The sequence below is a fragment of the Rana temporaria genome, chromosome 8, assembly GCF_905171775.1.
Source record: "Rana temporaria chromosome 8, aRanTem1.1, whole genome shotgun sequence".
Lineage (NCBI taxonomy): Eukaryota > Metazoa > Chordata > Amphibia > Anura > Ranidae > Rana > Rana temporaria.
This window is the reverse complement of record NC_053496.1, coordinates 159,523,163-159,551,059: the sequence shown is the minus strand read 5'-3', so window position 1 is coordinate 159,551,059 and position 27,897 is coordinate 159,523,163. Positions and strand designations below refer to the sequence as shown.

Below are 27,897 nucleotides of genomic sequence, written 5' to 3'. Positions count from 1 at the left end.
GCCTGTTTCTGTCAGCGGTTGTTCTGGCTACCCCTCAGCTTCCAGAAAGACTAGTACAGGGATATGCAATAAGTGAACCTCCAGCTGTTGCGGAACTACAAATCCCATGAGGCATAGCAAGACAACCACAAGCACGACACCCAGAGGCATGATGGGACTTGTAGTTTTGCAACAGCTGGAGGTCCGCTAATTGCATATCACTGGACTAGTAGGAAGGGGGTAGTCTTATACGGCGAGTATATCCCAAAACCAAAATTTTTCCTGGAAAATTAGGGGGTCGTCTTATACACCGAGTCGTCTTATACGCCGGAAAATACGGTAATCCTGCGGATAGAGCAATGTGCTGTATTGACAGCAGCAGGGCCGATCCGCCCTATAGGCTCACTATGCAAGCCGCTTAGGGCCCCCAAAATTACTAGAGGCCCTGCCTGGTGAGAAGTAATTTTTGGCCCCTCACCCCGCTTCTTAACTCGCTGGCTGCATGGGAGAAGAGGTAAGAAGTCAGCACCCCCAGCTTCTCACTTTAATGTAAGATGTCATTTCCGACAGCAGAACACCCCCTCCCCCCGCTTCTCAACTTTAATGTGACATGTCATTTCCGGTAGCCCCCCCGCTTCTCAACTTTAATGTGACATCTTATTCTGCTTAGGGCCCCGGGGAGGTCAGGATCGGCACTGGACAGCAGTGACCCCTTGCTCAGCCCCAGCCCTTTATATCACTAAAGTACAGTGTGCAGAGCTAGGCATGGCCATTCTCTAATTGGTTCATCACCAGTGCCAGCCTGCATTGGCCCTCTTATGACTCACCCCCCCCCCCCCGTTCCTGGCAAACTGTCACCAGAGTGAGAGAGAGAGCTGTGCATGATGTCATAAGTCTAGGCTTTTTACCAGACAAGAAACCGGAAGTGGGCTGTATAAGGTATTTACAGTGGATCCTCAGTTTAAGAGTAACTTGGTTTGACAGCGTTTTGATTTGCAATTTTTTTTTTTTTTTTAATTCTGACTCGGTTTGCGAGTGCCGACTCGCAAGACAGGCAAAATTCAAGCTAAATAGGCCTGCAGTACCTCATTTGGCCTGAGGTATGGGGGCACAGAACCACGAGCAGAGCCGAAAATAGGCCTGCAGTACCTCATGTGACCTTAGGCACGGGGGCGCAGGAAACAAGCCGAAGTGTCCTCGGGCCTTTTCTGCGCTTTCTGGAGCCCCCACCTCTGGCCGCATTCGGTATTGCATCCCATTGAAGTCAATACGGAACAAATTATTTTAGTTTCCATTGACTTCAATGGGAAAACAAGCTTTGATATGCGAGTACTTTGGATTACGAGCATTCTCCTGGAACTGATTATGCTTGTAATCCGAGGTTCAAATTCTACCCAAAGTTAAAACAACAAGGGCATGAGATTTAATAGATGGAAAGATGAAAACATTACTGAAGGTCTGCTTTAATGAGAGAAATTCATTGATTCGGATTTACCGACACATTAAAGCTGGAGTTTAATTATGGGTATTTATCCGTAGTTACATTGGTCCAGCTTGGACCAATGCAAGTGTGTATGTGCTATACCTGGCCAATCCCCATAGAAGGTGGAAATCACTGTAGTAGGCAGTTGCCGCTGGCTTCTGGGTCCCGCCCAGAGTGATGCCCTGCTGCTATGTGAAACACAGGAAGTCACTCACTTGGCACAGGTACCATTCTGATAACATTTTGCATTTTCTCAATGAATGCAAAACATTCATTGGGCGAGATAGAATGGCAGGGAGGTGACCACTTGTCAACATCAGTTTTTCTATTGCCGTTTACTCTACCAACATAGGGGAAAATAAATGATTGCCCAATCTGAAACGATACTGAGCATTTGCGTCAGTACTTGTACTAGTGCAAATGCTCCCGATGCTTCATCCGATTTTTATTAATTTTTTTGGGTTGGGTTTCCAGCGAGGGCTGGAGGAGTCCGTAGCTGGGGAGAGCAGGAGAGGGCGGGGGAGTGCCGGCGGTGTCTGGCCGGAGAGGGTGGACAGAGTCTGTGGATGGAGAGTGCAGGGGGAGTTTGGCTGGAGAGGGGGTGGGCAGAGTCTGTGGAAGGAAAGTGCGACCGGAGTCTGGCTGGAGAGGGCGGGCACAGTCCGTGCCATCTATCAGTGCCCATAAGTGCCACCTATCAGATGGCACTGCTAGATGGCACTTGTGGGCACTGATAGGTGGCACTGAGGGCAATCAGTGCCATCTACCAGTGCCACCTATCAGTGCAATCAGTGGCCACAAGTGCCACCTATCAGTGGCCACAAGTGCCACCTATCAGTGCAATCAGTGGCCACAAGTGCCACCTATCAGTGGCCACAAGTGCCACCTATCAGTGGCCACAAGTGCCACCTATCAGTGGCCACAAGTGCCACCTATCAGTGCAATCAGTGGCCACAAGTGCCACCTATCAGTGCAATCAGTGGCCACAAGTGCCACCTATCAGTGCCACCTATTAGTGCTCAACAGCGCCAGTCACCAGTCAGTGCCGCCTATCAGTGCCAGCCACCTGTCAATGCCACCCATCAGTCCCCACCTGTCAAACTGTCACATGACTTTGAAAAAAAAAGTATCGGTATCGGCGAGTACTTGGAAAAAGAGTATCGGTACTTGTACTCGGTCTTAGAAAAGTGGTATCGGGACAACCCTAGGCTCCACCATCTAGTCCAACAAAAGGCAACAGGAAGATAGGGCCAGATTCGCAGAAGAAGTATGCCGGCGTATCTACTGATACGCCGGCGTACTTTCAAATTTGCCGCGTCGTATCTTTAGTTTGAATCCTCAAACCAAGATACGACGGCTTCTGGCTTTGATCCGACAGGCGTACGCCTTCGGATCGTAGGTGCAATACTTCGGCGCCCGCTGGGTGGAGTTCGCCTCGTTTTCCGCGTCGGGTATGCTAATTAGCTTTTTCCGTCGATCCACAAACGTACGCGCGGCCGTCGCATTCTCTTACGTCGTCGCTAGTCGGCTTTTCCCGGCGTATAGTTAAAGCTGCTATTTTGCGGCGTATAGATAGACTTGCCATGTTAAAGTATGGCCGTCGTTCCCGCGTCGAATTTTGAATTTTTTTTTTTTTTTTGCGTAAGTCGTCCGTGAATAGGAAAGGACGTAACTCACGTCTAAATTCAAAAAATGACGTGGGTGCGACGTCATTTCGCGCAAAGCACGGCGGGAAATGCATGCGCAGTTCAATCGGCGCGGGGACGCGCTTCATTTAAATGAATCACGCCCCCTACCCGCCCAATTTGAAATACGCGCCGAGAGATACACTACGCCGCCGTTACTTACGGCGCGAAATCTTCCTGGATTCGACTTAGAGCCAGGTAAGATACGGCGGTGTAGTGTATCTCTGATACGCTGCGCCTATCCAATTCTATGTGAATCTGGCCCATAGAGTCTGTTTGAAGATAGACAAGTAGCAGAGGAACCCGGAAAGGGAACTCACCTTGGGCTTCTTATGGGATACCAGCTGAGAGACAGTTTGCATAGGACTTTCCACATTCTTAAAGGCAAACTTAGGATCAAAGAAACGACTGTCAATTTTATCAGGAGCCAAGTATCCTACAGGGAAAAAAAAATGTATAATAGCTCACTATAAAATTATTTTACATAAAAGTGGTTGTGAACCCTTACATACACCGAGGTAAAGCGTCTGTTAACGTATATAAAAATAAATAAATAATAATAATGTGGATCCTGTCCCTTTAACCACTTAAGGACCGAGCCTCTTTCTGAGAATTGTTGTTTTTAAGTTAAAATCTATTTTTTTTTGACTAGAAAATTACTTGGAACCCCCAAACATTATATATATATTTTTCAGACACCCTAGAGAATAAAATGGCGGCTGTTGCAATACTTATATATGTCACACCGCATTTGCGCAGCGGTCTTACAAGCGCAATTTTTTTGGAAACAATATACTTTTTTAAATTGAAAAAATAAGACTACAGTAAAATTGAGCGCTTTTTTTTTCTAGATTGTGAAAGATAATGTTACGTTGAGTAAATCGATACCCAACAATGTCACGCTTCAAAATTGCACCCGCTCTTGGAATAGCGACAAACTTTGGCAGGTTACCAGTTTTGAGTTACAGAGGAGGTCTAGTGCTAGAATTATTGCTCTCGCTCTAATGTTCACAGGGATACCTCACATGTGTGGTTTGGCTCACTTTTATTCCTATGACAAGGAATGTAAACAGAAAAAAGCATGACAGGATCTATTGAATATGAAATCCCCTTTATGAGCATTGGGCAGAAGTGACATTTGATGTCGCTTCCGCCCTCCAATACTATGGAGCCGAGTGGGGGGGGGGGGGGGTCATCTTTCCCTCACTCAGCGTCCAGCCTCACAGGGGAGAGGGTGGGATCATCTCTACCGATGGCTGCGGTAAACGGCAGAGACGACTGGAGCGCAGCGGGGGGGGGGGGGGCCCTCTACCGATAAAAGTGATCTTGCGGCAAATCCAACGCTGAGACTACTTTTATCTGAAAGAGGACAGTCCGCTGTCCAGAATACAGAGGGTATGGCAGCTAGCTCTGGTATTTAGTGTCAAAGTACCGACGTATAACACCGGCGGCTGGTCCTTAAGTGGTTAACGCATGTTAAGTGGGCCAAATTACACAGCTCCACCACTGTATAGGAGCACAGTGCTTGTGCTGTGTAATTTGGCCCATTGTAAACCCTGAAATACCTGGCTGATCCTGCCTGGCTATACCCTCCCCTCTGTAAACTGACCACCGTATATCATGGCTGTTGAGCCCTGACACCGTGGTCAGTTAATGTGTCTCCATCATCCGCAGCCCTGCTCTCCCCCGTTCTCCTCTGTCCTGCCCCCCCCCCCCCACGTTCCTGCCCTTTGGCTAGTAACAGCAGACCCCCCAGTGTGATTAAGACCCCCTTTAACACTGAATCGCTGCTAAAAGAGCTATAAAGCGGCAGTTATTTGTGCGTTGCTTTGGCGGCACTTTTCAGGTGCTAGCGGGGCGTTTTTTTTTTTTTTTTAAGGTCACGTGACTAGAAAAAAAAATCCAAACACCACCACTTTTGCAGCACTTTTAAGGTGCTTCGGAAGCGCTGCCCATTCATTTCAATAGGCAGGGGCGTTTTTGGAGCGCTTTTTACAGCGCCCCAAAGATGCTGCTTGCGGGACTTTTGGCAACATCCTGCAAGCACATTGCCCAGTGTGAAAGCACTCTTGCCAATGAATGGGAGGCTGTTTTTAGGTGCCATTTCTGGCGCTAAAATGCCCGAAAACTGCCTCAGTGTGAAAGGGGTCTTTGAAATCTGGTATATACTGCATTTTATGAGTGACAGATTTCGGCGCTCACGTGACCAGCCGGCTGGAGTGAACCAGCTGGTCACGTGAGCTGGTATATACTGCATTTTTTTTTTTTTTAATGGCACACCCAGGGTCACCCGTCATTAGGAGGCAGTGAGGAGAGTATAAACAGGTCAGAGTGGCTTAACAACCACTTCAAGTGACTGGCTTCACGTGATACAAATTCTGGCCCAAAGTAGGTGTTTAAACCAGCCTTCCTCAACCTTTTTGCCCCAGAGAAACCCTTAAAATAATGTATTTAAGCCAGGGCTCGACAAATCCCGGTCGCCATGGCGACTAGAAATAGTGTCCTGGCGACTTGGCTTGGAAGGTGGCTTGGAATAGTGTCCTGGCGCCATCTGGTGGTGGCCGTTGGTATTACAAGTTAAGCATTACAAGTTAAACAGCAATTCTAATGTCATTTTTCACTATTTTCACTGCCATCTTCTTCCCTCTAATTAGAACCCCCAAACATTATATATATTTTTTATCCCAACACCCTAGAGAATAAAATGGCGATCGTTGCAATACTTTCTGTCACGCCGTATTTGCGCAGCGGTCTTACAAGCGCACTTTTTTGGGAAAAAATTACACTTTTTTTAATAAAAAAATAAGACAACAGTAAAGTTATCCCCATTTTTTTTTTATATTATGAAAGATAATGTTACGCCGAGTAAATTCATACCCAACATGTCACGCTTCAAAATTGCGTCCGCTCGTGGAATGCCGACAAACTTTTACCCTTTAAAATCTTCATAGGCGACGTTTAAAAAAATCTACAGGTTGCATGTTTTGAGTTACAGAGAAGGTCTAGGGCTAGAATTATTGCTCTCGCTCTACCAATCGCGGCGATACCTCACATGTGTGGTTTGAACACCGTTTACATATGCGGGCGCTGCTCACGGATGTGTTCGCTTCTGCGCGCAAGCTCATCGGGACAGGGCGCGTTTTCTGGCTCCTAACTTTTTTAGCTGGCTCCTAGATTCCAAGCAAATTTGTCAACCCCTGATTTAAGCTATAACACATTCATTGGCAGTTGATGGGCATATTGCCCCTTCCATTAGTGGCTAGTAGGAATACCCCTTACAGTGATGGTCACCCTTACAGACAGCTAATAAGAGCACTATTGTCATGCAACTGGTTCTGCCAAATAGCATTGGCCCTGGAACTATGCAGCAGCAGCATCATCATATGGGAAGCCAATCAGCCACACCTCCAGGAACCCCTTGCAACCTCTGGAGGAACTATAAAGTTCCATGGAACCCTGGCTGAAAATGGCTGGTTTAAACTAATGTCATTCCTGGGAGTTCCAAATTTTACAATATCATCAAAGACAAGAACTCACAGGATACGCACTATGGCCGAATTCACAAAGCACTTACGCCGACGTATCTCCAGATACGCCACGTAAGTGTAAGTATGCGCCGTCGTATCTATGCGCCGTGCCCATAAACTGAGATACGCCTGAAAATAGGCTTCATCCGACCGGCGTAACTTTCCTACGCCGGCGTGTCGTCGGCGCTTATCTACGCTGGGCGCATTTGCCGCTCCCATAGATTTTCTATGCACATATGCAAATGAGGGACATACGCCGATTCACAAATGTCCTGGCGCATAATATACGCAATTTACGTAAGGCGTAAAGTTATTCCTCATATAGGAGGCGCAACTCATGCAAAAGGTATGGACCTGGGAACACAGCCGTCGTATTTTACGTCGTTTACGTAGTACGTGAATAGGGCTGGGCGTAGGTTACGTTCACGTCGTAGGCAGTGATTCGACGTATCTTAGGCAGTTGTTTTGACGCGATTCTGAGCATGCTCACTGGGATGCATCCACGGGACGGCGCATGCGCCGTACGTTATTCGTAACTTTATGAAGCTCAGTCCTTCATTTGCATGGGGTCACGCCTCATTAGCATGGCTCACACCCACTTCCACCTACGCTGAGGAAACCCAGCGTATCTTTAACAGCGACTGGGGGCGAGTGCTTTGTAAATACTATGCTTGCCTCTGTGCGCAGCGTATATTCGATACGCTACGCCGGCATAAATATGCGCCAATGTATGTGAATCCGGGCCTATATTTTCTCTTTAACCTCTTTACCACCGGGCTAATTTTTCAGATTCTGTGTTTACAAGACTAAAACAGTTTTTTTTGCTAGAAAATTACTTAAAACCCCCAAACATTATATATATATATATATATATTTTCTAACACCCTAGAGAATAAAATGGCAGTCATTGCAATACTTTTTGTCACACCGTATTTGCGCAGCGGTCTTACAAGCGCACTTTTTTGGGGAAAAAAAATCACTTTTTTTAATTAAAAATAAGACAACAATAAATTTTGCCTATTTTTTTTATATATTGTGAAAGATAATGTTACGCCAAGTAAAATGATACCCAACATGTCACGCTTAAAAATTGCGCCCGCTCGTGGCATGGTGTCAAACTTTTACCCTTAAAAATCTCGATAGGCGACGTTTAAAAAATTCTACAGGTTGCATTTTTTGAGTTGCAGAGGAGGTCTAGGGCTAGAATTATTGCTCTCGCTCTAACGATCGCGGCGATACCTCACTTGTGTTGTTTGAACACCGTTTTCATATGCGGGCGCTACTCGTGTATGCGTTCGCTTCTGTGCGCGAGCTCGTCGGGATGGGGCGCTTTAAAAAAAAATGTTTTTGTTTTCTTATTTATTTTTATTTAGTTTTATAATTTTTTACACTGAAATAAAAAAAAAAAAATTGATCACTTTTATTCCTATTACAAGGAATGTAAACATCCCTTGTAATAGAAAAAAAGCATGACAGGTCCTCTTAAATATGAGATCTGGGGTCAAAAAGACCTCAGATCTCATATTTAGACTTAAATGCAAAATAAAAATAAAAAATTTGAAACTGTCATTTTTTCAAAAGACGCTGGGCGGGACTGACGTTTTGACGTCACTTCCGCCCAGCAGAGCTATGGGGACGGGCGAAGGAGATTTTTCCTTCACTCGCAACCCCAGTCAGCTGCCGAACGGTCCCGATCTCCTCCGCCGCTACCGACGGCTACGGTAAGCGGCGGAAGGCGCGGGAGAGCGGCGGGAGGGGGGGGCCCCTCTCCCGCCGTCGATAACGGCGATCTCGCGGCGAATCCGCCGCGGAGACCGCCGTTATCGTTAACAGAACCGCTGACACTAAAGATTGATACCTCGGTTGTGGCAGCAGCTGCTGCCGTTACCGAGATATCAATCTTTAAAGTTAGGCCGTATAAAGACGTACGGCGGTTTAGAAGTGGTTAAGGAAAGATGAAAGGAACCCTGCATTTAAATAAAAAGGGAAAGGATCTATTGCATTTTCTTCTAGGTTCTTCACTCACCTTGACACACAACAAAGATTTCAGCACTCTCACTTCGAGATGCCTGGGGCTTGGTGGAAGTCACCTTCTTGAAGAAGTTCTTGAGGATCCACAGAAGGGATTGATAATCGGAAGAACGGAAAATCTTTGTGACAAACCAGCCCCCTCTAGAGAGGCAGTCACAGGCCAAGCGAAGAGCCATAAGAGACAGATGTACTGAAATATAGAAAACAGTGTGTAAGAAAAAGGACAAATCATATAAACTGTCTGTGCTCCCAATTCACAAAGATCCATAATCCTGATACATCCTAAACTTACAATTATTTAGTTCAAAACTTTTTTTAACCACTTAAGGACCGGACCAATATGCTGCTAAATGACCCAAGGGGTTTTTACAATTCGGCACTGCGTCGCTTTAACAGACAATTGCGCGGTCGTGCGACGTGACTCCCAAACAAAATTGGCGTCCTTTTTTCCTCACAAATAGAGCTTTCTTTTGGTGGTATTTGATCAGCTCTGCGGTTTTTATTTTTTGCGCTATAAACAAAAATAGAGCGACAATTTTGAAAAAAATTCAATATTTTTTACGTTTTGCTATCATAAACATCCCCCAAAAACATATATAAAAAAAAAAAAAAATTCCTCAGTTTGGGCCGATACGTATTCTTCTACCTATTTTTGGTAAAAAAAAAAAAAAATCGCAATAAGCGTTTATCGATTGGTTTGCACAAAATTTATAGCGTTTACAAAATAGGGGATAGTTTTATTATTTTTTATTTTTTTTACTACTAATGGCGGCGATCAGCGATTTTTTTCGTGACTGCGACATTATGGCGGACACTTCGGACAATTTTGACACATTTTTGGGACCATTGTCATTTTCACAGCAAAAAATGCATTTAAATTGCATTCTTTATTGTGAAAATGACAGTTGCAGTTTGGGAGTTAACCACAGGGGGCGCTGTAGGAGTTAGGTTTCACCTAGTGTGTGTTTACAACAGTAGGGGGGTGTGGCTGTAGGTCTGACGTCATCGTTCGAGTCTCCCTATAAAAGGGATCACTCGATCGATGCAGCCGCCACAGTGAAGCAGTTCTTCAACTCCGGGGAGCGATCGCGACGGAGCGGCTATTAACGAATAGCCGCGCCCTCGTCCCGGATCGCTCCCTGCGGGAATCCGACCGCCGCGTGTAGCGGGGGGGACGCCCATGTGCCTGTACGTGCCATTCTGCCGACGTACATATACATGCGGCGGTCGGGAAGTGGTTAAGACATGTCTGAAATAGAAGGTCTTATGACAATGTCAAAGCACCGTATGGCGACGGTCACAATGACATTTCCAACTCATGTACTAGACCAGTGTTTCACAACTCCAGTCCTCAAGGCGCACACACAGATCATGTTTTCAGGATTTCCCTCAGATGAAATGGCTGTGGTAATTACTAAGGCAGTGAAACTGATCAAATCCCCTGTGCAAAATAATGGAAAGCCTGAAAACATGACCTGTTGGGGCGCCTTGAGGACTGGAGTTGAGAAACACTGTACTAGACATATGAAAAAGGGAGCATTCATGAGATGTTTTCTGTCATTAGGCCTACAGTGATTTTTATTAACGTGGGCCTAAACTCAAAAAAAGTACAGATTTGATATGCTATAGGGTACATTTAGAAATGTTTATTGTGCCTAAGCAGTACCTGGAAATGTACTTTTTCTTTTAAATTTCTACGGCATTGTGACATGAGAACACCTGTCTGTTGCTTTGGCAGCCTATGGGGAAGGGGGCCCTAGAAACCCAGTTTTTAACACCCCCCAAACCTAAACAATTTAACTGTGTGAATATTGTACGAGACAAAACAAGACAAACCTTGTGTGAATGCATCATGGGTCCAGTTTGCTCCCACGTTCGGTGCTCCGTCATTTAATACCACATCAGCCTTCCATGTCTGAAGTTGCTTCTTTATCACCTTTTAAAGGTAGGAAATGAGAATATTTATTATAAGTTACCGTATGTTACAGACCAATTTATTTCTTAACATTTGTTATTTGTATTTTTATACAGCAGCCATGAAATGTGACAGAATTCTAGAGGACACATGCGGAGAGAAGTCATACTTACCATCGGTCCGATGCTACATCTGTCTCCTAGCGCCTCTACACTGAGAACCGAGCAATCAAACACCGCCGATGGCTCAGTTCCCACAGCTCCACGAGCAGAGAGCTGCTGACTGTCAGTCACAGCCTCTGAAGGATGCTTCAGTGTAATTCTCCCTGCTAGTAATGTTGTGCGTGTGTTAGAGGATTTCAGGTGTGACTCACTCCTCGGCTAACAGGCTGTTGATATGGTAATGACCCTTCCTCAGCCAGTCCTATTTCAAAGGGTAAATGGTCTATTGTGTGTGTGAAGAAGCCCTGTGGTTACTGTTTACTGTGATTAGAAGTGGCTCATGTTAATTATTCTGATTGCTTCATTGTGGTAATTATCTCTTCTATATTCGGGGCCAAGCTCTCTAGATAATGTATTCTGTACAACTAGTAATTACCTTCACTGATGTCATTATCTAAAGAAAATGTGTTTTCAGGGTCGGCTCCGAAATGTCTGCCTATAATCTGTATGAGAGCCCCAGTGTGAGGGGGGCGGAGATTTGTCATTGTAACAGTTTTAGAAATTACATATAAGCTGTGTGTTATACCATTAAAGTCTCTCTTGTTCCAGCATTAAGCCTTGGCTCATGTGTGGATGGTTCTGTGGTTTTCTTATCATTGGATATCATTCTACTACCGTCACACAGCCCTCCGCTCTTCTCCTCACTGGGGCGCTGAGCTGTGGAGGAGCGGCCACCTCAGGCTCTCAGGGGCTTGCTGAGCGGCTGAGACGGATATCAGTCCAGGCACCTGGTGGATCCAGACTCCAATTGTCGGGATGACACAGAGCCTGGACTGATTCCAGTGACGTCAGCAGAGAGCGGACTTCAGCCTGCCCTCTGCTGAAAACGGTTCACAGAAGTGCAAAATGAACTGCACTTTGGCTAGACTTCTCGTTTAATCTTTATTTTAGGACTACCAGTTCTTTAAAAGGTTTAACCACTTCCATACCGGGCACTTATACACCTTCCCGCCCAGACCAATTTTTAGCTTTCAGCGCTGTTGCACTTTGAATGACAATTGCGCGGTCATGCTACACTGTATTCAAACTAAATTTTTATCATTTTGTTCCCACAAATAGAGCTTTCTTTTGGTTGTATTTGATCACCTCTGGGATTTTATTTTATGCAAAAAAATATTAAAAAATGACCGAAAATGTAGAAAAAAAAAATATTTTTTGTTTCTGTTATAAAACATTGTAAATAATTATGTTTTCTCCTTTACTGATGGTACTGCACTGACGGGCACCGATGATGGGCACTAACATGCTGCGCTGATAGGCAGCATGGATGGGCACGGATAAGCGTCACGGATGGGCACGGATAGGCGGTATAGATGAGCGGCACGGATGGGCATAGATAGGTGGCACTAATGTATGTGTTGTACTAATGGATGCCAATCAGTGCCAAACAATGCCTGCCAATCAGTGATGCCCATTGTGGGCACTGATTGGCATCCTTTTTTGTGATTATCATCCCTGGTGGTCTAGGGTGGCATACCTGTGGTTGACATACCTGTGGTGGGCATCCCTGGTGGTCTAGTGGCCTCCCTGGTGGCCCAGTGTGGGCATCCTCGGGGGGGCTGTGCTGATAATCGATCAGCGCAAACCCCCCGTCAGAGGAGCAGCCGATCGGCTCTCCTCTACTCGCGTCTGACAGATGCGAGTGAGGAAAAGCCGATTACCGCTTTTCCTGTTTACATCGTGATCAGCCATGATTGGACACGGCTGATCACGTGGTAGAGTCTCCGTCAGACTGACACCCTGCAACAACGATCGCCGTGATGCGCCCCCCCGAGGGGGCGAGCAGTGGCTCAATATCCTGAGGACGTCATACGACGTCCAGTCAGGATATTCAAACCACTTTGCCGACGTCAATCTGCAATGGGCGGGCGGCAAGTGGTTAAAATATGAATAAAATCTATTGTTTGCCAATGCTGTCACATTCCAGGAAAGACCGTTGCCATTTGAGATCGATCTTTAAAAAAAATAGCTGCTGCCTCCCTGGTTAACTCATACTGCTGATCACCGCATTGCTGGCAGAGGTTCAGTGTGAACATATTAGAACTGGATCACTGGCCTTGTTTTCTGTCACCAATGTAGGATGAAGGTTTGTCATGCTGTCCCAGTTCATTTACCTGTCGGCAGGTCTCGCTAGTGATGTCGTCCTGTAGAGTCACAACATTAGGAATGGGTTTGATAGGCACGAGGTCAACACCTTAATAAAAGAAAAAAAACATTTAAAGAGAGATATGAGTACTTTATACTTCCCTTCCTTTAGCAACCATGCCAATCTGTTCAGCTGCCGATAGTAAAAGTATATTTTGGGGTAAGCTATGAGTGACTAGAGTCTCGTAGAGGGGCTACGGACTTATGGCAAGGTGATATCACAAGGAGTGAATGTCATGCTTCTCCATACTTACGTTAAAGTGGATGTAAACCCCAATTTTTTTTTTATGTCACAATGTAGAGTATAAGATTTCCTATCATCTGTGCCAGTCTTGCCACACAGAGTTAATCCAGCGCTGAGCAATCCTCTTTTTTGTTCAGTGAAATAAAACAGACTTCCAGATAAAGACCAAAGTCCTTGCTTGAGTGACAGGTTATTTACATATCTCATGCACTGCTTGCAGACATGCACAGCTTCTGTAAAGTGCACAATTCACATCCCCCTCCCCTCTCCTCCTCTCCTCTCCCATCCAGCTCTCCCAGGATTGGCTGTCTTTCCTCTGTTTTAATTACATTTTTTCAAAATATGGGGTGATCCACTGTTCTATGTATATTCTGATGGCTGTTTACACTGAACAGTGGATCACCCCATATTTTGAAAAAATGTTGTTATCAAAACACAGGAAAGACAGCCAATCCTGGGAGAGCTGGACAGGAGAGGAGGAGAGGGGAGGGGGGTGTGAATTGTGCACTTTACAGAAGCTGTGCATTTCTGCAAGCTAGTGCACGAGATATGTAAATAACCTGTCACTCAGGAACTCGATAGGAAATTGTATTCTCTTCATTGTGACATCAAAAAAAAAAAAAGGCTACATTCACATTTGCGATTTAGGTCAGTGCAACTGTGGCTGTGAGCGGCTAGGTGCTGACGCCACCCCCATTCACTATAATGACGGGTCATCGGTGGCCATAGTGATGCGCTGCTGTCCAAACAACCTGTGTCCAATAGCGATCACCACAGATAATTACCTGCGGTGATCGCTGTTGGACACAGGTTGTTTGGACAGCAGCGAATAGCTATGGCCACCGATGACCCGTCATTATAGTGAATGGGGCTGGCGTCAGCACCTAGCCGCTCACAGCCACAGCAGGAATCTGACTCCTGCTGCAACAATTTGCACTGGCCTGAATATGAATGAAGCCCAACGCTCCCTATACATGTTGCAACCTAACTGTACAATGTAATATGAGGACCTACCCAAACTATGCAATCAATCGTTACCCGGTCAAGCTGCCCCTTTCACTACACAGTTCTTGGTAGATCAATAGAACCTTGTACCATCTAACTGTAACTTCTTTGAAGAAATAGAAGGAACACACTTGTTTTACTCACCTATGATAAGACTGGATACTGGCATAAACTTTGAAGCAACCTGGAGCCTAAAATAAGAAGAGAAATTAACAGTAACCGGATTGGTCTTGAAGAGTCACTATTAAGAAAATGACACTTCTTAAAGCGGTGGTTCCCCTAAAAATAAACTTTTGACATTGCATTTGCTATAATAATTACAGTTAGAATCGGCTGGTTTTATGTAAAAAATACCTCCGTACGTAGCGTTTGTATTATTCGTTCCCACCGCCACTTCCGGGTACGATGCTGGCGGTGGGCGTTCCTTATTGATGGCCAGGCATCCGACCGACGCATCCATCGCGTCACGAGATGCCGAAAGAAGCCGAACGTCGTTGCGCATGCGCCGTATAGAGCCGCACCGACGTTCGGCTTCTTTCGGCATCTCGTGACGCGATAAGGAACGCCCACCGCCAGCATCGTACCCGGAAGTGGCGGTGGGAACGAATAATACAAACGCTAAGTACGGAGGTATTTTTTACATAAAACCAGCCGATTCTAACTGTAATTATTATAGCAAATGCAATGTCAAAAGTTAATTTTTAGGGGAACCACCCCTTTAATAAGATATTATAGTTTCTCTAATGCAGGGGTGTCCAAACTTTTTTCAAAGAGGGCCAGATTTGATGAAGTGAACACGCGTAAGGGCCGACTATTTTGCCTGACATTCTTTGAACCATTAAAATTTGGTCTAAGTGTGTTTGTTCGAGTACAAATACACTGCCCAACACAAATTGCCTTTGTGGCTGTGTGTGGTGAAGAGATGAGCGTGGGCGTGTTATTTGGATATACCGTATTTATCGGCATATAACACACATCTTCACTTTAGGAGGGAAGTTTCAGGGGGAAAAAATGTAAATAAAAAACTGTGAAGCAAAATAAGGGTCATTTCCCATCAATGCAGCCTAATCAGTGCCCATCTGCAGCCTTGGCATTAAGCCTCAGAAGGAAGGGGGGGCGGGATGAGCACCAACAGATTACATACAGGAGAATCTCCTGTTTACACAGCAGCCTCTTTAATCCAATTTCTCTCGCCTCCTATGATAGACAGAGGAGTCGTCCAACGGCAGCCCAGGAGACGGGACTTCCTATTACAGATGTCGCTGAGTAAACAGGAGATTCTCCTGTTTGTAATTTGACAGCATTCGTTCCCCCTCTCCATGTCCCCTCCGAGGCAGCGCCGATAAATACAGTATATATCCAAATTACCAGGGGGGCCACATTAAACTGGAACGGGGGCCGCAATTGGCCCCCGGCCTGGACTTTGGACATGCCTGCTCTAATGAGTGTGGACAGGTCTCTCAGCTTTTTGCATTTCAATGTTTCCTGTGGTGGGTAGCTCTTAAATGCTGCAAACAGCAGACCCAAGTAACTAAAATAAGCAAAGCAAAATAAGGCTCAGTGCCCATTGCCTAATCAGTGCCCATCTGCAGCCTCACCATTGCCATGAATGCAGCCTGTGCAACTCACACCCAGTTGACGCAAAAAGAAAGAATAAAAAAAAAAAAAGAAAAAAAAAAAGTATGTAAACCCTAAATCTATTTTTACGCATTTTCAGCATCAGACTATAACGTTTTCTGCTGCAAAGTTTCCTACCTTGAGTTCCTCCCAATAACAGTATTTCCTGTTAATGGCTGTCAATGCTAAGCCTCTGCCTCTTTGTCACAGCCTGCTGTGTGCGCTTCTGCAGTTGGGCTGCCCATCAGGTCTGCAGAAGGGATGCTCAGAATTGATAAGCAGTTCAATAGCCATCTAAAGGAGCATGCATGGCAGGCAAGTCTTGCGCAACCTGCCAATTGGAAAGCTCTAGCATTGACAGCAGGGGCAAGGTACCCAGTACAGTGGCCCAGCTCTGAAGCAGCCGACTGGCCACAGCAGCAGTTTATAGACCTTAGGCCAGATTCAAGAAGCAATTGCGCCCGTGTAACCATAGGTTACACGGCGCAATTGCTTACTTGCTCCGGCGTAGCGAATGCTCCCGATTCAGGAACATCGCTACGCCGACTGCAGCCTAAAATCTGCGCGGCATAAGGCTCTTATGCCACGCAGATTTTAGGCTGCATTCTAGCGAAAACCGCTAGGGGGCGCTCCCATTGTGATCTGTGTATAGTATGCAAATTGCATACTAACACCGATTCACAAACTTGCGCTGGCCCTGCGTACGCAAATTACGTAATTTGCGCATGTCGGGTTTCGCGCAACGTTACACATCCTAATAGCAGGTGCAGCCAATGCTATAGGATGGCCACGTTCCCGCGTCGTGACGTTCAAATTTTACGTCGTTTGCGTAAGTGGATCGTGAATGGCGCTGGACGCCATTCACGTTCACTTTGAAGCAAATGCGACGTCATTTGCCGCAATGCACGTCGGGAAAGTTTCCCGACGGAGCGTGCGCTCTACGCTCGGCGTGGGAGCGCGCCTAATTTAAATGATTCCCGCCCCCGGCGGGATCATTTACAATAGGCGACCGTACGCCGGGCAAGTTAACACAGCGCCCCTGCAAATTAGGGAGCTCCGTGAATCGCGGGCAGCGCAGAAAATTTGCGCGGGCGCAGGGCAAAAACGCTGCCCTGTGCCTGCGTAAGAAAAGCGCAGATTCTTACTGAATCTGGGCCCTTATAATTACTTTCAGAGTTTTTTTTTTAGGAGGGTACAACTGGCCTTTAATACCCCATTGCCACCAGCATAACACATATTTGCAGCGGCAAAAGGGTGGGCTTTAACGCCCACACGCTGCACATATGCATTACAGGGCAGCCAATGTTTCTGTGCTGAGTGCATGCTCACTGCACGCTCCCAGACTAAGCTGCCAAAGAGCGCTCTCGGTCCGGACTAAAGATAGGTATCCCACGGGACCGGCTCCTGATCATGTGACCACTGTCACAGCCAATCACAGTGGTCACACGATCCTTCCTGCCCCCTGGGCGATCAGAACCGTTAAACGACATGTAATGCAAAGCCAATCATTCTGCTTCCTTCCATCCTGACGCGTGAAAACTCTCACTTACCATCCCCCAGGGGCGGCACACAGATCAACAAGCGCTCGGGCTCTCTGCAGGAACTGAAATTTTCTGTTCAGCTGAATGAGCTTAAAGGCCGAACGGGAACGATAGCCTAAAAAAAGAACGTCAAAATGATTTAAAAGAAACCCTCAGGACTGGAGATGATTGTTAGCTAAAGGCTAAAAGAAATTTCTATATAGACAAAATGTAGAACTAGTATTTGAGATGTCTTTATTTAGCAACACAACAGTCCCCCCCCCCCCCCAGCCCACCTCCACCTCATAGCCATCACATTTTACAGCCTCCTGTCTTTGAGAAAGCTCTTTTGGGTGAAACACGTCAGGTGGAGTCCGATTAACCACTTCAGCCCCGGACCATATTGCTGGTCAAAGACCAGAGCACTTTTTGCGATTCGGCACTGCGTCGCCTTAACTGACAATTGCGCGGTCGTGCGACATGGCTCCCACACAAAATTGGCGTCCTTTTTTCCCCACAAATAGAGCTTTCTTTTGGTGGTATTTGATCACCTCTGCGTTTTTTATTTTTTGCGCTATAAACAAAAATAGAGCGACAATTTTGAAAAAAATGAATATTTTTTACTGTTTGCTGTAATAAATATCCCCCAAAAATATATTTAAAAAAACCTCCCTCAGTTTAGGCCGATACGTATTCGTCTACATACTTTTCGTTAAAAAAAAAAAAAAAATCGCAATAAGCGTTTATTGATTGGTTTGCGCAAAAGTTATAGCGTTTACAAAATAGGGGGTATTTTTATGGCATTTTTATTAATATTTTTTTTTTACTAGTTTACTAGTTTTTTTTCGGTACTGCGACATTATGGCGGACACATTTTTGGGACCATTGGCATTTTTATAGCGATCAGTGCTATAAAAATGCATTGGCAAAAGGTGGAGTTGCGCTAAAGAATGAATATGCCTTCACAGGTCATATAAACATATGTGAAAAGACCATAAATATGGATAAAAAATAATCCAATAAGTGACAAAAAATGCATTGGATTACTATAAAAATGCCACTGGCAGTGAAGGGGTTAACACTAGGGGGCGGGGAAGGGGTTAAGTATGTTCCCTAGATGTGTTCTAGCTGTAGGGGGTGGCCTCACTAGGGGAAATGACTGATCAGCATTTCACCCCGACAGGACCGGGAGGCTGTGTGTTTACACACACACACAGCTCCCGGTCCCCGCTCTGTAACGAGCAATCGCGAGTGCCCGGCGGCGATCGTGCCCGCCGGGCACGGGAGTCGGGGGCGAGCGCACGCACGCGTCCCTAGTGGCCTGCGCGAGAGCCGACGTATAGCTACAGGCTCTCGCACAGGGGAGCCGACCTGCCGCCGTAAAATGACGGCGGCTGGTCGGCAAGTAGTTAAGTGACATCACCGCACACACCTGCCGCCTTGACTCGTGGCGCTGTGCTTGGATGAGTTGGATTACAAACCTCGTACACACGCATGGTTTTCTCGACAAGAAAGCTGCTGGGAGAGCTTTTTGCCAAGAAAACCATGCGTGTGTATGCTTTCTCAGCGAGAAAAATAAAGAACCTGTGCTCTATTTTCTCGTCGGGATTCTCGGAAAAGTGTTTCCTGCTAAGAAAACCGTGAGTGTGTACGCTTACCTGTCCCCAGGTAAACCTGTGTATGCTCGAAAAGACTTTGACGCATGCGCGGTAGCATACAAGGGTAGTGTAGGGTGTATCAAGATGGCGGCGAGGGCATCGATGGTGATGACGTCACCACGTTCTTGCCATTCAAAAGAACGGGGGGGGGCGACGGGATGTGACGGAATGCCCGTCTTTTGCCCGTGAATGCCGGGCCGGAAGTGGGTGCAAATACCTGTCTTTAGACAGGTATCTGCACCCCCCTCCCCCCTGAAAGGTGTCAAATGTGACACCGGAGGGGGGAGGGTTCCGATCAGCGGGACTCCACTTTAGGGTGGAGAACCGCTTTAACTCCCCCCTGCCTGTTTAGCTGGATTCCACCAAAAAAGCTCTGTGACCACGGGACCCGATCGCCACGCGTGTCCCGTGATCGGTCACAGGAGCTGAAGAACGGGGAGAGGTGTGTGTAAACACACCTTCCCCGTTCTTCTCTGTGGCAATGTCAGTGATCGTCTGTTCCCTGATATAGGGAAAGACGATCAGTGACGTCACACATCCAGCGCCGCCCCCCCCTACAGTTAGAAAAACACATGAGGTCACACTTAACCCCTTTACTGACATTTTCACAGTAATCAATGCATATTTATAGCACTTTTCGCTGTAAAAATTACAATGGTCCCAAAAATGTGTCAAAAGTGTCTGATGTGTCCGCCATAATGTCGCAGTCACAAAAAAAAAAAAAAAACTCTGATCGCCGCCATTAGTAGTAAAAACAAAATTATTAATAAAAGTGCCATAAAACTATCACCTATTTTGTAAACGCTATAAATTTTGTGCAAACCAATTGATAAACGCTTATTGCGATTTTATTACAAGAATATGTAGAAGAATACGTATCGGCCTAAATTGAGGAAAAATATATATTTATTATAGCAAAAAGTAAAAACATATTTGTTTTTTTTTTCAAAATTGTCGCTCTATTTTTGTTTATAGCGCAAAAAATAAAAACCGCAGAGGTGATCAAATACCTCCAAAAGAAAGTTCTATTTGTGGGGAAAAAAGGACGCCAATTTTGTTTGGGAGCCACGTCGCACGACCGCACAAATGTCAGTTAAAGCGACGCAGTGCCGAATCGCAAAAAGGGGCAAGGTCCTTAAAGCGGAGGTTCACCCTAAAAACATGTATATAACATTACATTCTGCATACTTCCAACATTTACAGTATGCTGTTTGTTTTTGTTTTTTTTGCTGTACATACCGTTTTATTGCTATTTTCCACCCGGCTTCCGGGTACACACTGCCGCGGGAGTAGGCGTTCCTATGCAGAGGCGCAGTGTCATGTGGGACTTCGCCCAGATGATTGTCTTGAGAAAGACTTCCCCTCGGCGGATAAGGCGTGTCACGAGTTTATGAAAGTAGCCGAACTGCGAGTCGGCTCTATACAGCGCCTGCGCACCGACTAGGAGCCGTGTAGAGCTGACTGCGCAGGTGCCGTATAGAGCCGACTCGCGGTTCGGCTACTTTCGGAAACTCGTGACGCGCCTTATCCGCCGAGGGGAAGTTTTTCTCAAGACGTCAATTATCTGGGCGAAGTCCCAGGTGACACTGCGCCTCTGCATAGGAACGCCTACTCCCGCGGCAGTGTGTACCCGGAAAATAGCAATAATACGGTATGTACAGCAAAAAAACAAACAGCATACTGTAAATGTTGGAAGTATGCAGAATGTAATGTAATAAACATGTTTTTAGGGTGAACCTCCGCAGTAACCTGCATATTGGTCCGGGTCCTAAGTGGTTAAAGAGGTGAAATGGGTACAAATGTCCCAAGAAGAGAATTATCCTCACTTCGGGGGATTTCCTTTCATTTCCTGTTCCATCTGCAGGATAGGAAGTGCAGGGAAATCTCCCCAAAAAAACAGAAACAGCAAAAATATAGCACAAGAGGTTTAACCCTTTACTACTCCATCCAAAACTAAATGTTTCAGCCACACAAACACTTGTGATTTTTACCGCAATATAAAAAGAAAACCACCAAAGAGTGAAGCGCACATCTCTAGCCTTTAACATTACATTTTAAACTTCTGATACTGGCTTGAGATTATATGTAGGCAACAACTTAAAGCGGAGTTCCGGCCACAATTTCACTTTTTAAATATAAATACCCCTGTAATACACAAGCTTAATGTATTCTAGTAAAGTTGGTCTGTAAACTAAGGTCCGTTTTGTTAGGTTGTTACAGCATTTAGACACTTTATAAAATAGAAATTGACTGGGGCCATCTTAAGTGTGGGCATCATGAAGCCAGACTGTATGACTTCCTGGATTTCAGCCTTGCTGCACAAGCAGTGTCAGATCAGGTTTCAGCACCTGTTCTGTCCAAGTCACATGATTCTTCGAGACTGGGGAGTGCACAGACTCCTGGAAAGTTACACCCACTACATTCCCAGGAGTCTGTGCGGTGTAGGTTAGGAAGCTTAAGCACCTAGGTGCAGGAAGTGGGAAGATTAACTATTCTGCCTAGCAACAACACTTTGAAGGCATCTAAAAAAAAAAAAAAAATTTCGTAAAGGACTAATGACATTTTTTTAAAACTACTGATGTAATGTTATATTTATTGGTGGAACTCCACTTTAAAACCAGGTCCTGTGACTCCATAAAGAGTCTGCGGTTCTGCTTACCTGTCTCTTTAGCCAAATGATAGAATTTATCCTTTCGTCCTTTTCCTACTTTCCCTTTTTTGCCCATTGTGAGAGGTGGAAGTCGGTTCTAATTTTCTTTATCTTGTCAATGTCTAGAGAAGAAAAAACAAAAGGAAAATAAGTCTGCAGTCCATTCGTATTCCTGTAAAAGACCCTGTCAGACTATGTTGGCCCATGCATGCGCGCTGAGGCTGTCATCTTCATCCCTCCTTCCTTCACTGCTCTGTGACTCCCTGACATGGAAGGATCATGTACATATCAGGACTAAGGATGAGCTCCGGCGTGTTTGCATAGTACACATGCAGAGCCCGCCAGGAAGTCTGCACGGCGCTGCGCTAATCACAGTCAGGGAGACATTGTCCCGATGCTCGGCTGCAGGGATCGTGAAATGTCTACCTGGCTGTGATTAGCGCAGCGCCGTGCACACTTCCTGGCGGGCTCTGCACGTGTACTATGCGAACACGCCAGAGCTCATCCTTAATCAGGACACTAGGTATGGGATGCGATTTCCTCTGAGTCACTGATCGGCTTAGTAGTGAAGAATAGATTAGGGTGATATCCCCAGAATATACATGCTTAAAACTTCAGCAATGGCAAATCTCATAGTTCTGATATAACGCAGAAAATAATCAAAAATGCAATATTTCACATTAGCTTCTCCTCCCCTATTCAACATGCCTCCAGTCCAGTGCCCTTTATATACAGTGAGGTAAATGATAGGTGGGTATATGAAGACTTTTCAGACATCAGGTCTTTTTTAACCTATGAGGACGTCACAGATTACGCGACAAAACGCGTTGGGGCGCTGCCACGTGACGTCATCAGGCCCGGAGCTGTGCAGCGGCCATCTTTACATATCCTCTCCAGATGCCCTTGCTAAAAAGGGGAAATGTTTGTTACTGTGGATTTTTGCTAGTTACCTTGGGCCAGATTCTCAGAAGAGTTACGACGGTGTATCTCAGGAAACACCGTCGTATCTCTGTTTCTGAGCCCGGGTATCTATGCGAGTGATTCCTAGAATCATTTTCGCATAGATACGGCCAAGATCCGACAGGTGTAAGGCACTTACACTGTCGGATCTTAGATGTAAGGCAACGTCGGCCGCTAGGTGGCGTTTACGTTCAGGTCTCATTTGACTATGCAAATGAGCCCGATACGCCGATTCCCGAACAAATTTGTGTCGCGTACTCGTTGCTTACGTCGTTTCCGTAAGGTTAGCCCTGCTATATGAGGGGTAACCTTACGCCAGTCCGCCGTATGCCATGTTAAAGCAGGAGTTCACCCAATTCGTTTTTTTTTTTTTTTTTTTCCCTTAGCTTCATGCTCGGTTTGTCTAGGGGAATCGGCTATTTGTTTTAAAATATGAGCCGTACTTACCGTTTTCGAGATGCATCTTCTCCGTCGCTTCCGGGTATGGGTCTTCGGGAGCGGGCGTTCCTTCTTGATTGACAGTCTTCCGAGAGGCTTCCGACGGTCGCATCCATCGCGTCACTCGTAGCCGAAAGAAGCCGAACGTCGGTGCGGGTCTATACTGCGCCTGCGCACCGACGTTCGGCTTCTTTCGGAAAATCGTGACGCGATGGATGCGACCGTCGGAAGCCTCTCGGAAGACTGTCAATCAAGAAGGAACGCCCAGTCCCGCAGCCCATACCCGGAAGCGACGGAGAAGATGCATCTCGTAAACGGGTAAGTACTGCTCATATTTTAAAACCAATAGCCGATTCCCCTAGACAAAACGAGCATGAAGCTAAGGGGAAAATGTGTTCTCTATGGGTGAACCTCCGCTTTAAGTATGGCGTTGGGTCCGCGTCGTCTTTTCCCGTCGGTTACGTCGTTTTCCTAAGTCGTTCTTGAATACGACTTTACGTCAATGACGCACACGTCGGCGTCATTGACGTTTTCCGTCGTGAGCTGGAGCATGCGCACTGGGCTATTTTTAGCACGGCGCATGCGCAGTTCAATCGGCGCGGGGGCGCGCTTAATTTGAATGCTAGCCGCCCCCTTCGAATTACGCGGCCATACGCTGGGCCATTTACACTACGCCGCCGCAAATTACGCAGCAAGTGTTTGGGGAATACGGCACTTGCTCCTGTAAGTTGCGGTGGCGTAGTGTAAATGGCTTACACTACGCCAACGCAGATTCTTACAGAGTCTGGCCCCTTGTGCACAGTACTCAGTGCAATTTATGTGCGAGTATCTTTCCATCTCTATTCAATAAATGATTTTATGTGAACTTATTACACAATGGGAAGTCTTCTGTTTAATTTACATTGCTGAGTAATAAGGATGAGGTCCGGCGTGTTCGCACACTCCATGTGCAGAGCCCGCCAGGAAGTCGGCACCGCGCTGCGCTAATCACAGGCAGGGAGACATTTCCTCTGCAGCCGAGCATCGGGATAATGTCTCCCTGCCTGTGATTAGCGCAGCGCGGTGCCGACTTCCTGGCGGGCTCTGCACATGGAGTGTGCGAACACGCCGGAGCTCATCCTTACTGAGTAACATGCAGCCAAATGCATTGTTTTGGATACCTGCTCCTTGGAGGATTGCTACAATCACATATACACAGGTGTCTGGGACAGCTTGTTTTCACTATACCTGTGTGTAGGCCGATTGTTAAAGATGTTGGGCCAGATTCTCGTAGACCGCCGCATCTCTGCGGCAGCGTAACGTATCTCATTTACGTTACGCCGCCACAAGTTTTACGGGCAAGTGCTTGATTCACAAAGCACTTGCCTGTAAAGTTGCGGCGGCGTAGCGTAAATCCCCCGGCGCAAGCCCGCCTAATTCAAATTAGGCGGGTAGGGGGCGTATAGCATTTAAATTAGGCGCATTCCCGCGCCGAACCTAATGCGCATGCGCCGTCCCTAAAATTTCCCGACGTGCATTGCGCTAAATGACGTCGCAAGGACGTCATTGGTTTCGACGTGAACGTAAATACCGTCCAGCCCCATTCACGGACGAGTTACGCAAACGACGTAAAATTTTCCAATTGCGACGCGGGAATGACGACCATACTTAACATTGGATACGCCACCTAGGGGGCATGTTTATCTTTACGCCACATATCTCTTACGGAAACGGTGTAAATTTACTGCGACGGGCAAGCGTACGTTCGTGAATCGGCGTAACGACTCATTTGCATATTCTACGCCGACCACAATGGAAGCGCCACCTAGCGGCCAGCGTAAATATTGCACCCTAAGATACGACGGTGCAGGCCGTTGTATCTTAGGCATGTTTAAGTATACATTTAAACATACAACGGGCTTAGATTCTGAGTTACGTCGGCGTATCTACTGATACGCCGGTGCATTGCCATGAAATGCGATTTGCCATGAAATGTGATGGTCCGCCTCCATCACATCCCATTGGCTCACTCATGTCATGTGACATAGACACGTCATCAGTCTCAGCTAGGCTATCATAGGGAGAGGATCTCCTCTCCCTGTGATAGGTGAAGCTGCACGGAGCTGGTATATACTGTTAGGAAGGAGAAGCCAGTGTGATATGCACAGCTCTGTGAGGAGCAGCCTGTGTGCAGTGAGTACTGAAGCTGAAGCTGCACGGAGCTGTAGTAGTAAATGTAGCTTACTCGCGCACCCAGGGAGGTCAGTCCCCGTGCAGCTCTTCAAAGGGCTAAGAGAGAGGAGAGGGGGGCAGGCAGATGGGAGGCTGCTCCATTATACAGGCTGCCCATGGTGTGTGTGTGCTGCTGGCCACACATCCCGAGAGCAGGAGGAGGGGAGAGGCAGCCTATAGATGTGTGTGAGATCATTGTTTCTATACATTGTTACACCAGCAATGCACTCACTGCAACACAGGCTGCTCCTCACAGAGCTGTGCATATCACACTGGCTTCTCCTTCCTAACAGTATATACCAGCTCCGTGCAGCTTCACCTATCACAGGGAGAGGAGATCCTCTCCCTATGATAGCCTAGCTGAGACTGATGACGTTTCTATATGTCACGTGACAGGAGTGAGCCAATGGGATGTGATGGAGGCGGACCATCACATTTCATGGCAAATCACATTTAATGGCAATGCACCGGCGTAACTCTTTGTGAATCTGGGCCGTTGTGAAGGTTACCATTAAAAAACACGTTATACTTACCTCCACTGTGCAGTTCGTTTTGCACAAAGGTGTAACTTGTCCCCGAGGGTTTACAACCACTTTAAGGAGCTGCTGCGGTTAGACGAGCTTCAACCTCCCTCTCCTGTACGTCAAAGAATCACGTTCAGGATAGGAGCGTTTTAAATGCCAGCCGTGGGAAAATGTGTTTTCTTGCAGCCGCAGTAAATGGCGGCCAAGTGTACATGGAGCCCTACTGTGTGCCTAGCCAGTGTTTTTGTGTACTATGTGTGCTGCTTTTACTAGGGGAAGTGATGGAATTTATTCCCTGCTTTTCAGAGACACAAAATCTGCCTCCTCACCCATCAAAACAGAGATCTGCCTTGTTTACATAGGCAGAGCGCCATTCTGAGTCTCTGCCGGTGGATAGCCAGTGCCTGACACCCACAGAACGGCTTCTGCTGTGATCAATCACAGCAGAAATGGTCCACTGGCTGTGTGCGTGTGCCCCCTGTAGGCAGAATCACACGTAAATATATATATATACCGTATTCATCGGCGTATAACACGCACCCTAACTTTAAGAGGGAAGTTTCAGGAAAAAAACTTTACACAGCCCCCTGCGTATAACACGCAGGCACATTTTACCCTCTATTTTCAGGGTAAAAAAGTGAGTGTTATACGCCAAAAAACACAATATATATATATATATATATATATATATATATATATATATATATATACATACATACATACATACATACATACATACACACACACACACGTGATTCTGCACAGGAGGGCCGCCCTGTAGCAGTAAATCTGCTATGGGGCGGTCTGGAAGTGGTTAATAGGGTCTGTATGCCTGGAGGGATCAGCAATTATGTGACCACTGCGATTGGCTGACACAATCAGGAGCTGGTCTCATCAGCTTCAATCATTAGTGGGAACGAAGAGCTGTCTTTCAGGCTCCGCCCACACATTAGCGGTAAGGATGAGCTCCGGCGTGCGCACAAAGCCCACGTGCAGAGCCCGCCAGGAAGTCGGCGCTGCGCTAATCACAGGCAGGGAGACATTGTCCCGATGCTCGGCTGCAGAGATCGGGAAATGTCTGCCTGGCTGTGATCAGCGCATCGACTTCCTGGCGGGCTCTGGGAACACGCCGGAGCTCATCCTTACTTAGCGGCATTGGATTTTTATTTTTTTTTGCGCACTTTTGGAGCGCCACTAATCATTGTGAATGGGCCCCCCTCTGCTCCAAAAACGTGTCAAAGTAGCTCCTGTATCAAATGTTGGCACTGAGCCAGGCGCGTGCGTTTTGCACATTTTGTTACATGACAACCACAGTGAAATCGCACCGCATTTGGGGGCGCCATTAAAGTAATGGCAAGCGCATCGCACGCTTTGCTGCGATTCTGCCCGCACTTCCAATATATTAACCACTTCCCGACCGCCTCATGTAGATATACGTCGGCAGAATGGCACAGACAGGCACATCAACGTACCTGTACGTGCCTGCCTAGACGTGGGTCGGAGGTCCGATCGGGACCCCCCCCCCCCCCCCCCCGCTAAATGCGGCGGTCGGATCCCCTCGGGGAGCGATCCGGGACGACGGCGCGGCTATTCGTTTATAGCCGCTCCATCGCGATCGCTCCCCGGAGCTGAAGAACGGGGAGAGCCGTATGTAAACACGCCTTCCCCGTGCTTCACTGTGGCGGCTGCATCGATCGTGTCATGCCTTTTATAGGGAGACTCGATCGATGACGTCAGACCTACAGCCACACCCCCCTACAGTTGTAAACACACACTAAGTGAACACTAACTCCTACAGCGCCCCCTGTGGTTAGCGCCCAAACTGCAACTGTCATTTTCACAATAAACAATGCAATTTAAATGCATTTTTTGCTGTGAAAATGACAATGGTCCCAAAAATGTGTCAAAATTGTCCCGAAGTGTCCGCCATAATGTCGCAGTCACGAAAAAAAAAACGCTGATCGCCGCCATTAGTAGTAAAAAAAAAAAAAATAATAAAAATGCAATAAAACTATCCCCTATTTTGTAAACGCTATAAATTTTGCGCAAACCAATCGATAAACGCTTATTGCGATTTGTTTTAC

The 27,897-nt window shown here is 46.6% G+C and overlaps 1 protein-coding gene across 1 annotated transcript in view; it reads right to left on the bottom strand.

Annotated features, from left to right (window-relative positions):
• The window catches only part of FTSJ3 (FtsJ RNA 2'-O-methyltransferase 3), a 75,989-nt gene that overhangs the window by 47,253 nt on the left and 839 nt on the right, over positions 1 to 27,897 (bottom strand). The window contains exons 2-8 of the mRNA XM_040321025.1: positions 21,690 to 21,802; positions 17,403 to 17,508; positions 14,380 to 14,426; positions 12,956 to 13,035; positions 10,542 to 10,641; positions 8,701 to 8,895; positions 3,468 to 3,583 (exon numbers count right to left, since the gene is read on the bottom strand). Coding sequence (XP_040176959.1) covers positions 3,468 to 3,583; positions 8,701 to 8,895; positions 10,542 to 10,641; positions 12,956 to 13,035; positions 14,380 to 14,426; positions 17,403 to 17,508; positions 21,690 to 21,756 — 711 coding nt within the window. The 5' untranslated portion in view covers positions 21,757 to 21,802. The remainder of the gene's footprint in view (positions 1 to 3,467; positions 3,584 to 8,700; positions 8,896 to 10,541; positions 10,642 to 12,955; positions 13,036 to 14,379; positions 14,427 to 17,402; positions 17,509 to 21,689; positions 21,803 to 27,897) is intronic.